Source organism: Lepus europaeus, chromosome 1 (assembly GCF_033115175.1).
Source record: "Lepus europaeus isolate LE1 chromosome 1, mLepTim1.pri, whole genome shotgun sequence".
Taxonomy (NCBI): Eukaryota; Metazoa; Chordata; class Mammalia; order Lagomorpha; family Leporidae; genus Lepus; species Lepus europaeus.
This window is the reverse complement of record NC_084827.1, coordinates 42,065,284-42,082,332: the sequence shown is the minus strand read 5'-3', so window position 1 is coordinate 42,082,332 and position 17,049 is coordinate 42,065,284. Positions and strand designations below refer to the sequence as shown.

At 41.4% G+C, this 17,049-nt stretch overlaps 1 protein-coding gene across 1 annotated transcript in view; it reads right to left on the bottom strand.

Annotated features, from left to right (window-relative positions):
* Nucleotides 1-17,049, bottom strand: part of MAGI2 (membrane associated guanylate kinase, WW and PDZ domain containing 2) — a 1,616,214-nt gene that overhangs the window by 281,473 nt on the left and 1,317,692 nt on the right. The window contains exon 10 of the mRNA XM_062210835.1: nt 4,038-4,676. Within this exon, the coding sequence (XP_062066819.1) occupies nt 4,038-4,676 (639 nt within the window). The remainder of the gene's footprint in view (nt 1-4,037; nt 4,677-17,049) is intronic.

The window sequence follows — 17,049 nt, the reverse complement described above, 5'->3', positions numbered from 1 at the left end:
TTCTGGCTCCTAGCTTCACATATTTTCAGCTTCAGTCATTAGAGCCATTTAAGGAGTGAACCAGTGGATGGAAGACCTTTGTCTCTGTCTCTCTCCTCTCTGTCTGTAACTCTACTTCTCAAATAAATAAAATAAAATCTTAAAAGAAAGAAAAGCAGCCCAATATACAAATAAGCAAAATATCTGAATGAAGACATGTTACCAATGAAGAAATTTGAATGTTAGTAAACACATAAAATAGGGAAACACATGGAAATATTAAGGAAATGTAAATTAAAACCATAAACAGGTGTCATGGCACACTCACTAGCATGACTTTAATAAAAAAGACTGATTATACTAAGTGTAAGAAACAATGGGGAGAAATTGGAAACCTTATGCTTTGCTGCTAGGGATTCTAAGTATAATTCAAAACATGGTAATGGTATAGTCATTTTGGAAAACATTCTGACAATTTCTTAACAGTTTAAATAACTAACACATTTCACACTCCTTGAATCCACCCAAGAAAAAAGAAATCATAGGCACACATAGACACTTGTATCCAGATATTCACACCAATGTGACTCCTAAATGCTCCAAATTGGCAATAATTCAACTGTCCATCCAACGGTGACCAAAAATAAAAGAAAACAAGCTACCCCATCCTAGCACCTGCTGGCTAACTCTCAATAGCAGTATGCTAGGTAAAATACTACACCTTGTATAGTTCCACTCATTGAAAAAATTCTAGGAAAGCAAAACTATTAAGAAGGCAGATTAGTGGGTAGCTGGGGCTAGATCTAGGAGAGATCAGATTGTTCTAAGGAATCTGGTGAGCAATACAGAATTGTATCACTGTAACAAAACTTAATGAGTTATCTACTTACAACTGGTTAATTTCATGGCATGTAACTTGTGCCACATGATATTTTTTGAAAAAATTAAATTTACCTTGATAGCTAAGATATTTTAAAGCAAGGTATGTGTATGTATCATCTTATCTACATTAAATCTACTACTTTTCATAGATATATTCATAAATTCATTAATAAATATATTCATTCATAAATATATTCATAAATTCATTAATATAATCATATTGTATGTGTTTGCAGACTAGAAACTTCCTGGAATATAAACACAAAACATGCTTGCCTCTGGAAAGACTGAAAGTAGGAGATAGGACAGAGGATTATTTTTCATTGTAGACTCTCTGACATCATTTGCTTTAAAGAAAAAATGATGAACATTATTACTTTGTAAATAAAAAATCCTCATAAATAATTTAAAACAACCGTGGTTCTGATCTAAGCACTCAAGTCTGTGATTCTGCTCTTGAAGATCTAGGCTTATCTGAATGAAATCATAAGCACTTCTGAGTTGTCTAAAGTAAGATAATCAAAGTGAATCTCATCACAAAAACATAGCGCTAGCTCCTATTAATTTCAGACAGAAGAGTGCAAATTGTAGGAATTTGGGAAACTCAAGAAGTTTTTGACAAGAAGTTCTTTAAGCATCACAGGGTGCTACATTCTGCAATTCTACACTAGTCAAAAAATAAAAGCAAGTCCCTCACTCCAAAACACAAATAAAATGCAAACAAAACTTTGCTTACTTGATGTTTAAATGAGAGAGCAAAAGAGAGAGAGGACCGGAGAGCAAGTGAATGAGAACAGGGTAGTCTAGCTGAGAGCAGGTGCACATTCAATGTTTTCAGAAAGGTACAAATTGTAATAATACAAATGAAGGATTTCACAGTACGTTATCCTGCTAGGCTATGCTTTTAAAAAGAAGCCATTATATATAAAAATGTGTCCAAATTTGTTTCTACAAATCATACAGTGGATATTACTGCAGTGATTTTCAGTTGTACCTTTTAAAATCAAGAATCTGTCCCCAAGATTTGATTTTCAATTGGTATTATGAACATATGACTATTTAATTAGGAATATTTGTTTTTAATCTTAAACAAATGATGGTAGAAATTAAGGAACTCTGCCAACATTTAATTATTGCAGTTCAAGTGCTCTTTTCTAACAATGACTCGAGAAGGTCAAGTTTAAGATTGCTTTGCTATCATATTAATTTCCCTTTTTAATATAGGAACATAATACTTTGTATATGCTGCTTACAAGTGCCTGCTTTTTTGGGTCCCTTTTCAAGCAAGGAATCAATAATGTAATAGTGCCTCAAGAGGGAAAAACACCTAAAAAGAAACAAATCCACCAGGAATGGTGTTTCTTTCAGCTTTGACTGTTTTCACTTCCATTCCGAACCGAGAGGACTTCCGTGCTGCTTTGAGGGCTCTGAATAGGCAATCACACGGGTTTGCCACGTGTGTTCCTCACGCACGACTTCCTCCCAGTACTGCTCCTTTTGACCTGTCCTGGCCGTGGCTTCTGTGTTCACTTCAGCTCCACAGAAATTCAGTGAAACCCTGCTCTGGGCCACTCAATACCACAAACACCACCACAGTTAGGTAGTGTTAATATCCCAGAGCCACAGATGAGAAGGCTGAGGCTCCAGGACCTGAGGTGTCCTGTCTCCAAATGACCAAGTGGGAAAACCGGGACTTAGCTCGCGCCTTTTTCTTTACACTGTTTTGGAGCATCCTTTTCGTCATGGTTCCTTCCCTCCTCCCTCTCCCTAGTTTCACTGATTCAAATGCAGAGCAGTGGAGCAGAGGACTCTCTGCTGTGCTCCATTCTCTTCCCACAGAGATGGCACAGAGAAAGAAAGACCCAAGGCTCAGGGCTTCTCCCCCTGTCTCATGGTCTCCATTGCCATACTTCAATCCAGAACACTAGGCCCAGCTCTGACCCCATTAAGTGATTTTCTTCCCAGGTCGTGGGAGACACCTTAGGTAACTACTGCTGGAGCAGCAGAAAATTCATTCTGGAGAATTCTACTCAGAACTCCGAGATGGCATTTATACAGCTGCACAGCTCCCAGTGGGCCATGGGCACTATAAGGACTATATTAGGGTTGCAGAGGTTGAACCAGTTTCCACCTGCTAGCCTGGAATTCTAAGTGCAATTCAAAACACAGCTTGCTTTGGCAAAGCAGGTTTCTTAGTGAAATCAATAGTGAACCAGGGGATGGCACTGTGGAACAGCAGGTTAAAGCCCCAGCCTGCAGTGCCAGTACCCCATATGGGTGCCGGTTGCAGTCTGGCTGCTCTGCTTCAGATCCAGCTCTCTACTATGGCCTGGGAAATCAGTAGAAGATGGCCTAAGTTCTTGGGCCCCTGCACCTGCATGGGAGACCCAGAATAAGCTCCTGGTTTCGAATCAGCTCAGCTCTGGCCATTGCTATTGGTCATTTCGGGAGCAAACCAATGGAATGGAAGACTTCTCTCTCTATGGCTCTACCTCTCTCTGTAATTCTGTCTTTCAAAAAAATAAATAAATAAATCTTTTTTTTTTTTTAAAAAAAGGAGTGAACCAGTTTGAGTCCTTCATAACTGATACATTAATTAATTAATTTTTTATGACAGAGAGAGAGAGAGAATTCCCATCTATTGATTCATTGCCCAAAGAGGAATTGGGCCGGCTGAAGCCAGGAGTTGGAAACACATTCCAGGTCTTCCACATGGGTGACAGGAATCCAGCTACTTGAGCCATCACCTGCTGCCTCCCAGGATCTGCACTGGCTGGTAGCTGGTGTCAATAACCAGAACCAGGAATTGAACTCAGGTATTTGGATATAGGACACAGGCATCTTAACTTCTAGGCGAAATGCCCACCCCAAAGCACACTTTTGAAACAGAACACATTCTTAGTTGGGGAATTCAGCTGTTACTCTCCAAGTCATACCATCATGTTTCTATGACTGAAAGCACTGTCATTATTATATGTAATGTAAAATAGGAAGAAACATATTCTCAAAATTCAGGACAGCTTCCTGTACTCACGTTTTTCTTTCTTATTCCTTTACCTTTATTTTCAAAAGTGTGATTTAATTCCACTCCCAAGAAACCTCCATGTTAACAGAATTATGGTAAAAGATCCTACTATTTTGCCTATATATTTAATTGCTGGGCCAGTGTTCCTTACCTCCTCGGTGGATGATCAAGGAAGTCTCGCTTCCAACGGGGCAGTCCTTCAGTATATCCACTACTTCTGTATGGCTCAGGTTCTGTACATTCTGCTGGTTGATCTCGACAATGAGGTCGCCTTCACACAGTCCAGGGCATCCCTGAATGTCCAGTATTTGTTTCACCCGCTGTCCTGTAGGACTGTCGGCAATAGTGAAGCCAAAGCCCTGGGCACCTTTCACAATGGTTAAGGTCATAAGTTCAGCTTGGGTGGCCCCAGACGAAGCCATAGACACATTGTCATCATGGACGGGTGGTGGATACGTGCCATCTAGCTGACCGTCAGCTGGCATGGAGTGCAAAGATTGAGGCGGCCGATCTGTTATATCTGGAACTGACTGTGAGGTCCGAGAAATGTATTCCAAATATGTTTCATAGTTATGTCTTCCATTGACCATTACTGGAGGTGGCCTCTCCATTATTGCAAGGGGTGGCACCAAGCTGTTAGCAGGATCCTCAGGGTCAAAGGGCAAAGGGTAGCCACGACACAACACCAGGTTGACACTCTGACCAATAGGAACAGACTGGAAAAGTTTGACAACATCCGCATGAGTGTGCCCAAGGACACAAACTTCATTAATATAGACAATGACATCACCTGCAAGGGAAAGAGAAAGAGATTGACAACATGAGGTAAGTTCAATTAACGTTGACATAGAGAAATGGAATTATTTATGAGAATAGTGAAAGAGGTGCTCTGTTTCTCAGTAAGCAGTGAGAAAATCAATTAGAATAATACTTAGATTCACTGTAGGTGACTCAAGGAGACACCAGGTCTGCCAACAAATATAATGATCAAATACTGAAAAAAAAAAAAAAAAGCGATTATCTGGTTATTCTTGAAGTTCAGAAACGACTTCATATCGAGAAGCACACTACCCATGCTGCTTCTTCATCTTTACTTCAATCTCCAATGCAAGTCAGTAGAAATTTAAAATTGTTGAGACATGGTAGTTATGGGTTTTGGATGAAAAAGCAAGACCTGGTATATGGGGTTTCTGGTATGACACTTCCTTATTTATGAAGTTGTTAATGAGGAGGACATGAAATAATGCAGGAAAAGTGCTTCAGCAAAGTGCCTGACCCATGGTGACTGCTCAATAAATGTAGGCTATTATTAACATTGTTGGTAAAACAGGATGGAGGAGATTTGAGACCCTGGATTTCAAATAGGAAGCTGCCATCAGGTCATCCTCTGATCTTAGGAAAGCTGCTATTTCTGCTGATTATTTTCAGTGAGGGCATTTGTCCTCTTCCCAACAAATTGTTTGCAGGGTTCTGCTGGTTAGAAGGTGACTTTATGCTATTAGAAATGCTTTGAGTGCAAATTATTCATCATACAAGATATTCAGAATAACAAATTTTCCTTCTTAAAATGCAAAAAGATGTGGTTGTCTGAGATAATTGTTTTCAAAAATTTCAATTATGTCTGAATAACTTTTTTTTTAAATTTTTTTTAACTTTTATTTAATGAATATAAATTTCCATTGTACACCTTATGGATTACAATGGCTTCCCCCTCCCATAACTTCCCTCCCACACACAACCCTCCCCTCTCCCGCTCCCTCTCCCCTTCCATTTGCATCAAGATTCATTTTCAATTCTCTTTATATACAGAAGATCAATTTAGTATAAAGATTGCAACAGTTTGCACCCACATAGAAACACAAAGTGAAACATACTGTTTGAGTACTAGTTATAGCATTAAATCAAAATGGACAGCACATTAAGGACAGAGATCCCACATGAGGAGCAAGTGCACAGTGGCTCCTGTTGTTGACCCAACAAATTGACACTCTAGTTTATGGCGCCAGTAACCACCCTAGGCTGTCATCATGAGTGGCCAAGGCTGTGGAAGCCTTCCAAGTTTGCCGACTCTGATCATATTTAGATAAGGTCATAAAAGACAGGGTGAGGATAGTAACCAATGATCCTAAGAGTGGTATTTACCAGGTTTGAACTATTATACAGCATTAAGTGGGGAAGAGGACCATCAGTACACACAGGTTGGGAGTAGAGCCATTGGTGGTAGAGTAGAGGTTATGATTACAAAGGAATGAGGCCCAAGTACGCTAGACAGGGTCTAGAACAAAGGACAGAGTCATTATTAGAGGAGCTAAGAAAGGTGCTGTCTAAGCTACAATTAAGTTTTCTGACTGAGAGGCAAATAGAACCTGATAGAAGGGGCTTGATAATAATCTGGTGGGCTTTAGGCCTTATAAGTTAATGTGAGGATAAAAATACCAATCCATGATAGAACGGTTCTCCAAAAATAAAAGTTATTCGGGCCTCTTAACTTACAAGGTCTGAATAACTTTTATTTTTGGAGAACCGTTCTATCATGGATTGGTATTTTTATCCTCACATACCCCAGTACTTGAAAATTGAATTTGCAAATTGTGATTGTGCTTGCCCTTGGTGAGGAATGTAAAGACATGCTTTCATAGGTTGTCAAAGGAGTGGCTCAAGAGACATCAACTGACCAGGACAATTCTGCAATGGAGAGTGCAAATGGCTGGGAATTTCATTCTTGGACTTGCCCATCAAGACTGCACACACCAAAAATGAAAAAACAGAGATGAACTCTCAGAGTTAAACATATTGCTGGTTTTTTGTTGTTGTTGTAGTTGTAGGTGTAGGCTATGAAATAATTTCTCCACTTAAGGCACTTGAAAACAGCTCTCTGCTGTGGCCTGGGAGTGCAGTGGAGGATGGCTTAAGTGTTTGGGCCTTGCACCCGCATGGGAGACCAGGAGAAGCACCTGGCTCCTGGCTTCGGATCAGCGCAGTGCGCCGACCGCAGCACACTGGCTGTAGCGACCACTTTGGGGGGTAAATCAATGGAAGGAAGACCTTTCTCTCTGTCTCTCTCTCTCTCTCTCTCTCACTGTCTAACTCTGCCTGTAAAAAAAAATAAATCTATGCATGAAACAGTCCTAAGTAAAGTGTCCTTAATGGCACTGGCTTGATTAACAATCCCTCTTTCCAAATGCAAGAGACCTGTTTAAAAGTGGTAAAAAAATGGCCAGAAAAGACAATCAAGCCTTTCCTGGGATCCAGGTTATGTCTGCCTCCAGAAAATGTGACAGCTCATGTAACAGGTCAGATGAAACTTCACCCTTCCATTATGTTTATCAGACAGGGTGCTGGTGTGATGGCTGGGCCATTGAGCCAGGACTCAAAACTGAGTTGGAATGGGCAAACCCTCTCTGTGATTAGGATTCTCCACCAGCCTGGGGCAGCTGGGGATGCTTTGGACTCATTTTTAATCAATTCTGTTATTCCTAGAGTCCCAGAGAAGAGTCATATTCATGTAGACTCTCTTTGTTCTCTCTACTTCTACTTTATCACGACATATTTCAGACACTTCAAAGGTTGTAAGATTAATCAATGCCTATATACCACCATCTGATCTAATGCTTACACCACTGCTCCTATTTTTTGAAACTGCCTTGGTTAACACATCTCCCCCTACTTGTATTCCCACATTGTCATTTACAAGGTCACCATTGTCCTGCATTTGAGGTTTCTATTTACCAGTACTATATCTTTTAGGTTCCCATGAAATTGCATCTCTAAATAGTATTTAATATCAGAATATTAATAATCCTTGAAAAATGTTTTGCATTTTTAAACATTTTATAAATGTCCTCCATTTTAGTATTCTGTAATTTCCCTCAAAATACATTTGTGGTAATGCTCTATTTTGATGTTTGTACCATAAGTTCGTTGATTTTCATGAAGAATGTGATTTATTGGATGGTTACATTCATATATAATAACATTTATTCATTCTTCTGTTAATGAATATGAGGGCTCTTACAAATTTTTGGTTATTAAAGACAACTCCTTCCATGGCTCTTGTGCACAAAGGGGAGAATTTTTCTGAAGTATGTATCTTGGCACAGAATTGCTGGGCGCAGGCCATGTACCTCTTTTTTAGATAATGACGCATGACCTACAAACTGTCATGGCATTTCCATTTCCACTGGTGGTGTTCCAGAACTTTCACTGTTCCCAATTTGACACAATGCTTGGTATTCTCGGACTTAAATTTTGCACATCTATTGGGTGTGATTATGGCTTTAATTTGCTTTTCTCAGAATGCTAAGGAGAGTGAGCATCTTTCCATATGCTTATTGGCCATTTGGGTTTCCGCTAGGATACATCTCATTTCTCCACTTTTCCTATCCAGAGAGTCTTTTTTTTCCTCACACACTAAGTTTCATGCCCACGTTCATTCTTGATCCAATGTTCCCTGTAGGTTTGGAAGGCTGCACGGTAAGGTAGAGATCATAGGCGATTTGGAAGTAAAAAAACTGTGGTCTGAGTTAAAGCTCTATCACAGACTAGCTGTGTGATTATTCAGAACCACCTTAAATCCTCTGGGATTCACATTCATTAGAAGTCATGAGGGGGGGCCGGCGCTGTGGCACAGGGGGTGAAGCCACCGCCTGCAGTGCCAGCACCCCAGATGGGCGCCAGTTCAAGTCCTAGCTGCTCTACTTCCAATCCAGCTCTCCGCTGTGGCCTGGGAAAGGAGTAGAAGATGGCCCAAGTCCTTGGGCCTCTGCACCCTCGTGGGAGACACGGAAGAAGCTCCTAGCTCCTGGCTTTGGATCGGTGCAGCTCTGGCCGTTGAGGCCAATTGGAGAGTGAACCAACGGATGGAAGACCTCTCTCTCTCTCTCTCTGCATTTCCTTCTCTCTCTAACATTGACTTTCAAATAAATAAATAAATAAATAAATAAATCTTTAAAAAAAAGAAGTCATGAGGGACAATAATATATATATATATATATATATATATATATATATATATATTTTGCCAGGCAGAGTTAGACAGTGAGAGAGAGAGAGAGAGAGAGACAGAGGGAAAGGTCTTCCTTTCCATTGGTTCACCCCCTAAATGGCTGCTACGGCCTGCACTGTGCCGATCTGAAGCCTGGAGTCAGGTGCTTCCTCCTGGTCTCCCATGCGGGTGCACGGCCCAAACACTTGGGCCATCCTCCACTGCCTTCCCGGGCCACAGCAGAGAGCTGGACTGGAAGAGAAGCAACCGGGACAGAATCTGGCACCCCAACCTGGACTAGAACCCGGGGTGCCAGTGCCGCAGGCAGAGGATTAGCTACGTGAGCTGTGGCGCCGGCCGAGGGACAATAATATTAGCAACCTTTGTCCTTTGGGAAATAACAACTGAGATCATACGGTTAGCAGGGTTTGTAAGCTGCAAATTGTGATGTGCAGGATGATTGTTATTCCAGCAGTTATTATTTGTCCTTGCTTCTATCTTTCCATACAATTGACACAGTCCCATCAAGATACCCATTCCCACCGCAGCTATAATCAAAGATGGCTTGAGTATGACTATAGAATGAAGGATTTTTAACTGGGCAAGTAGAAGGCAGGACAGTCACAAATTTCCTCTGAGGTTCTCCCTAACTTTAATCACTGTTATTAACTCCACTCCCCACCCCCATCCCCAAGCATGCTTTATCCTTCCTTCTGTTCTGCCAGAATCTAATTAAGAGAAAAAAAAAAAAGAAAAAGAAAAAGAAAGAAAGAGCCAAGAGTAATGCTCAAAGCTCTCAAGGTTCCCTGCTAGGACTAAGGAGTAGTTATTTGAATTACTGTGACTAATGTTATCTATTTTTGAGTTTTAATGTGATCTTGCTATTTAGAAATGGAATGAGAGCTATGTGTGGCTCTTAGGGAGACTGCCTTTTAAAATTTATGGATATTTTCCACCCAGAGCAATTTTTCAAGTTATCAAGCAAGCGAGTGATAAAGAACCCTGCAATAATATCTTCATGGAGTTATGCGGGTTTCTGAATGTAAAAGATGAGCCGTCAGCTATCATGCAATACAACTATCTAACAACCTGACAGTATCTACTGCCCACTTCAGAAAGCATATAGATTCTTAGACAATCTGTCTTGCCCAAAACTTTTGTAGACAGAGACATAAGCAAACATTTGCTTATTCAGTCAGAACTGATTGGGTAGAATATTTATAGCCTGTGCTGTATGAATGTCATTTACATGTTGTGAAGGAAAAATATGAGCCACCTGGTATATGTCATCTGATAGCGCCATGCCAAGTCCTGGGATAGACTCGGTTTAAGAGCCCTGAAAAAGATGGCATTAGAAAAACGTGCTCTAATTTCAACTCATTGGCCTATTTAAGAGGAAGTATTGGCAGGAAAAAAAAGTCACTTTATCTTTTCATCTCTCAACTTCTTCATTTATAAAATAGGAGTTAAAAATCTCTTTCCCATTTCCTCTATTGCAGGGATACTATGAGAATGAGGTCATGTTTATGAAAACATCTTTTATTCTACCAAGAAAAAAGCCTATAGAAGTAAGATGATACATTCCTTTTGAAGAATAGACATACATTTTCATTACTATACTGCCCAAAAGTTTATATTGTTTCCTGTGTGCATGTCCTTTGACTTTAGCCCATATTTAGGGCTACTGACCTTGGGACTATTGGTCAGATTGGATGTGAATGAACTTGGTGTCCCCAAATTTTGGGATTTAAAATTGCAAGTGAGGGAGACTAAGGCTGATGAAGCAAGTGGTTTAAAATTGTTCTCCTATATGAGAAAATGTTCTCAGATACTTTATTTCTTTCTTAGAAATGGTAATCAAATACAGCATTGGATAAGCTCATGGATAACTCAGACGAAACAGGCATTGTTTAAAACGGAGTTATTTTTACGGTTCTCTTCTCTGCTTCCACACTCTTTGAGTCACCACGGTCTGCAGAGTCCTCCTTTCCAGCATCTCCCACTCACCACTTGCCGTCTGCCCTCCTTAACCACCACCCTGGACCAGACTAGAATAATTTACTCCCTACTCAATTCTGATTTTATAGTCTATAAGTGAAGCTGCTCAATCTGCAGACCTACTGTTTAACACTCTTTACCAACAGCCTTTTCAACTCATTTTGTCTTTACCACCCTATAAGATACCCTCTTGTGAAACGGTTGTTATCTTTACCACTCATGGTACACAACTTGCTATCTGCCTTCTAGTTGAATCCTCCTATTCCTCTACCTTTGAAAACAGTTCCCTTCTGCATACGAGGGGTCTTCAAACAGTTCATGGAAAATGTTTATTTTGAAAAAACTATGTATGAATCTAAATTGTTTTGCACCAAAGCACACCTGTGTTAATTTCATGTTCCATGAACTTTTTGCTATCCCCCGTGCAACTTCATCCCAGCTAATTCATTTCTTTCCTCGCCTCTTCAAAGATATTTTCTTTTTTTGACAGGCAGAGTGGACAGTGAAAGAGAGAGAGACAGAGAGAAAGGACTTCCTTTTCCGTTGGTTCACCCCTCAATGGCCGCCGTGGCCAGCGCACTGAGGCCAGCACACCGTGCTGATCCGAAGGCAGGAGCCAGGTGCTTCTCCTGGTCTCCCATTGGGTGCAGGGCCCAAGTACTTGGGCCATCCTCCATTGCACTCCCAGACCACAGCAGAGAGCTGGCCTGGAAGAGGGGCAACCGGGACAGAATCCGTAGCCCCAACCGGGACTAGAACCTGGTATGCTGGTGCCACAGGCGGAGGATTACCCTAGTGAGCCGCGGCACCTGCCCAAAGATATTTTCAAAGATATTTTCCATTGTTCTTACTCAGATTGCTCCTCTCTTATGTTTGTGACCTGTACATTCATACAGTCTTTATTTCTTTGTGCGAGTTCTTCCTATTCCAAGTTTTCCCCACAATATGCATTGATTATCATTACTAAATTGAGAATGCCTTAGGTATTTAAGACAGCTTCTCACTGAATAAAGGGAAGGAAGAGTTAGGCAAAAAAAAAAAAAAACCAAAAAACAAAAAACAAACAAAAAAAAAAAAACCAAAAAAAAAAAAAAACAAGAAAAGATCTCATAGCCCAACTTACTGCCTCCAGTTGAGAGTTTTCAATTTATTTTTGTCAAGTCATATGGACTTTTAACAAAATAAATCTCACTTACTACTCCTGCCCTACTAACTACATGCACTTTACTTTGAAAAATTATTTTGAGTTCGTTCTCAACTAATAAGCTTTGTTTTCTAAAGCTTGTGTTACCTTATGTTTTAAATTATAACAATATGTAATTTTAGCACAATATTTAGTGTAATATGTAATTTTATTATGATATTGCATATCTATATAAATTTACCACCCCTCAAAACATGTAATTAATCTCAACATATTGAGGACGTGCTACTTACCACTTCAATTAAATTGAAAATGACTGCTATTGATAAAATCTATTCTCCAAAATGGAACCTTGTGGAAGGGTTGTACAGACTGATAGAATTGAAGTTGGGTTTCCTGGGTTGATCTTTGAGCATGTGAGTCAATGTCAACTTTCCTCAACTATAAAAAAGAGGTAATTATCTTTGTTCTATCTATCTTACAGGAAAAAGATGATGACTGTGAAAATGTCCTGTAAATGCGAAAGTATCATCATTATGTTATAAATAAATACATATAGTAAAAATTTAGACAGATTGCTGATAAAGATTGGGATATAAAGTATCCTAAATGCAAGAGTAAGTAATTTTAAGTTGAAAATTTGTTATAGAAACTGCTAACTTTTATTAAATTATTTGGCAATTATCTCACGAAAATTGGAGAGAGCAGATATTTCCATCTTTGTCACTGCATACGCTGTTTCTCAGCAAGAAAGAGGACAGCCTCCAGACCGTTCCCCGGGATTCCTCATTCCCTTTGGATTAGATGCTCAGTGTGGAGGCTCACGTGGACAAGAGCACTTCTGAGGTGTGAGCTGAGTCTAACTTAGATCATCCACACGTATGGCTACTGGCGTATTCTTGATTTCATCACAAAGTGGAAAGGCCACAAGATAAACACTCAAGGAAATAAATGAGCCTGAGTTGTGTTTTCTCAGGTTGCTCGACAAATCTGTTACAAGGATCCTCGTCTCTTGTTGCCTTACATTCTTTCTTTACACCTCAATCTAATTTCTTTTGTTAAAAACTAAGACTGTTTCCTCTATTTCTTTTTTTATAAAGACAGAAACATCACTCTTTTCGAGCAGTATGAAGCAATTTCTAAAATCCCCAAGTAGTATCTTTAGAGTGAAAGTTACAAAAGTAGACATCAATTGGAGGAAGATCCCACCTTGGGGCTTCTGGATCCTACCGTGGTTCTGTCAACTTGAAGCATCTGTCTTGCAGAGAACATCAATGCCCACACACAAGTTATGTAATGATGCAAGAACAGTTTGGTTATAGAAGATATAAGAAACATGGTGGAATTCCTTCATCAGAATAATTTTAATTTATTAATTCTCTTGTGCTACATTATAAATGACACTGCAAATAAAAACTAGGTAATTAAAGATGTAGCACTAACGTGGTTCAGACAATGTCAATAATTTTCTAAATGTTCTGAGACTGAGTATTGCCGAATGCAACGGACACTGACTTAGCAGTAAGGAGGTTTATGTTATTTTTAATTTGTATTTTTTTTTAAGACAGGCAGAGTTAGACAGTGAGAGAGAGAGACAGAGAGAAAGGTCTTCCTTCCGTTGGTTCACCCCTCAAATGGCTGCTATGGCCGGCGAGCTGCGCCGATCCGAAGCCAGGAGCCAGGTGTTTCCTCCTGGTCTCCCACGCGGGTGCAGGGCCCAAGCACTTGGGCCATCCTCCACTGCCTTTCCAGGTCACAGCAGAGAGCTGGAGTGAAAGAGGAGCAACCAGGACAGAATCCGGCACCCCAACCAGGACTAGAACCCGGGGTGCTGGCGCCACAGGCAGAGGATTAGCCAAGTGAGCCGCAGCGCCAGCCTTAATTTGTATTTTTTAAAGAGTTATTTGATTTATTTAAAAGGCAGAGAGGTCTATGTCCCTATGCCAGGTGTGCCAAGAACTACAGGGGCCAACACATTTGGGGTCCTTATTCCTCAGTTGTTCATTAATTTATTCTGCAAATATTTACATACATTCAATTACTACTGAGAGCCAGGCATCGTGTTCCAAGAGAGGATTGGACCAGATGCTCTTCAAGGTGTTCTCTTCATTCTGGGATTGCAAGCCCAAGGCCCTTGGGGTGTTCTTCTGTTGGTGCCCTCATTTCTTTTTCTATCAGCATCGTCCCAGGTCAGAACTGCGCCAGCTATGATATGAGCCTGCACAATGGCTTCTCAGCTCACCTCTAGGAGTAGATGAGACATTGCTAGGAAATATCCTGCTCTGGACAGGACTGGCTCAGAAACTGTAGGGGGCCGGCGCCGCGGCTCACTAGGCTAACCCTCCGCCTGAGGCGCTGGCACCACAGGTTCTAGTCCCAGTCGGGGCGCCGGATTCTGTCCTGGTTACTCCTCTTCCAGGCCAGTTCTCTGCTGTGGCCCAGGAGTGCAGTGGAGGATGGCCCAAGTGCTTGGGCCCTGCACCCCATGGGAGACCAGGAGAGGCACCTGGCTCCTGGCTTCAGATTAGCGTGGTGTGCCGGCCTCAGTGCGCCGGCTGCAGCGGCCATTGAGGGGTGAACCAACGGAAAAGGAAGACCTTTCTGTCTCTCTCTCACTGTCCACTCTGCCTGTTAAAAAAAAAAAAAAAAAAAGAAGAAGAAGAAGAAGAAAAGAAAGAAAGAAAAAGAAGAAGAAGAAACTAGTAGGGTGTGAATGTTCTGCACATGGAGGGCACCAGTGTCAGTGGCTTCAAAGCCCCGGATTCTGCCTTCACCTGCCGTCCGGTCAGCTCATCTTCCATAGCACACGCTCTGCTGTCCAGCGCCTGCTCAGAGAGGGAGAGTCGAGTCCACACTCTGTAGCACAGGTTCTGAGGCTCCCAGTTCACATTCTCAGCATCTCCTGCCTCTTTCCTACCTACTTGGTGCTGCAGTTGGCCTACTCTTCCGCCAGCGCCCCACACAAGCTGTTTTCTTCGCAGTGTCTGCGTTTCTGTTTTTGCTTCCGTTCTTTCTTTGATTCCCAGTAAGACACTCTTGGTCATCCTTTGAGGCCAGCTTCGCCTTTGGGGGCTGCCTTCTGACCACCTCCTGTTGCCAAGTGTTAATTACTTCTTCCTGTGTGTTGCCTGATTCTTCATCCGTTCAACCACACTGACAGCTCCTGGAATGCCTCTGTGCACGGTGACCACCATTACAGTGTGCTTCTTATTGACCTGGCATCTACAAACTCTGTCTTAGCCAATCTTTACAAAATCCCTAGGAGACAGCCGTTGTTATTAGGGGAAACTGAACCTAGGAGAGGTCATGTAACTTCTCTAAAGTCATATCAATGATTAGGTCAGGTCAAGAATGAGATACAGGACTTCAGTGCCAGCCTAAGAATTTCTAACAGCGCAGGACAAATTGGACTTGATGACTCTTGTAGCCCTCAAATCACGATCAGTTAGAATGCTGGGTAAAATCTCTTTCATTCTTCAATGTGGAAACTGCGAGGTGAACTGCAGTATTCTTTTGAGTAGCTACGTTAATAAGGGAGGCAGTGAAGCAAATAATTGCAAACGGGAATCCGTAGGGGCGGCGAAGTCCATTTTCTGCAGTCCTCCAAAACGTGCCATTTCCAAGAGGAGTTAGAGAAGGCCGAGCTGGGAGCGGGAGGGGCACTGTGTCTCACAGAACTCGGCAACCACCAGGGACATCGATTCCACTATCCATGATTTCAAAAGCTGTGTTATCTTAGGCGAGGCATTTAACTTTGGCTGGTCCGGTTTCCTTTCATGTCAAAGGCCGAAGTCAGAAAAGGTCATTTCTAAGGTGCGGCTCTAACAGTCTGCATCGGGCAGGAAGGCGGAAAGCTCTCCCACTGCACTCACGGAAGGCGCCGGCAAGTGTCAGTGGTGCAGCTGAACACAGAAGTGACGGCCTCTGCGGCTTACTCTGGGGTTCTCTGGTATTCTGTGACAGCAGCCGCTGAACCGGAACCTTTTCCATTGGCAGAAGGACACCAAGACGATCTCTCAAAAGAGAGAAAGACTTCTTAATCACATCTTATAATTTCATCTGTGTGACCCGGTACAGATGTCTAATTAAAAGCTTGGTTTTAAAAAAAAAAAAAAAATGCTTCATCAGCACACATCCAACAATTACTGGCTGGCAGATGTGAATTGGTTTCATGATCTATTTACATTTCTTTTGTGTTTGGCACCGAGTAGTAAGTTATATTTAAATGCTTGCATTCTTACTTTGTTGAAAAGGAGAGAAAAGGAGAAAGAAAATACATTCTCTGGGAATCTAAAAGCACTGATTATTTGCTGATGTGGCAAAGAACAAACACTGCTTTAGATAAAAACTATAAGTAAAGCCACAGGAAAGCTAGCACAGAAGACAATTTCTTGCAAATCTCCAAAGAGCTTTCCAGAGAGCTTGCTCACTTTGGGAATTCAATAGCATAAAACAATCAGTGGACCTGTCATTTCTCTAAAACAATATAATGAATTTTGAACACAAAATGGAAAATATCGGATCACAGATCATGAAAATAGGTTACTAGAAGAAAATAAAAACAGAACATTTAAAAAGAATTATCTTAAAAGCATGAAAATTTACAAGAGCAAGATAGAAATGCATTGCAGAGTTTCCCTCTGCTCTCCTGTGGGTTACAGACGCCTTTTGTGCCCAAGCACACGTAAACCCTTACCCTCCAATTCAAATTTGACAGCAGAAGTATCTTCCAAGAAAGACCCATCAGCCTGCGTGAACATTAAGCAATGTGCAACGCTTATTTGCAAACAGTCACCGCATTCCTGGACAAGCACAATTGCTTTTTCTATCAGTGGCTCCCAGGACCCATCACCATCTTCTGGCCTTCCTCAGGCACAGTGGCTAGAAGGCCTGCCCTGACATGGCCAACTGTCAAGTGTCTGCAGTTCTGACTGAGCAGGGACAAAATGAGTAACCAGGGGAGAGAAAGGAGAGGGACAGACACGCCCATTTCATTTCAAATCCCTGCCTCCTGTCCCACAGAGAAAGTTTTATAAT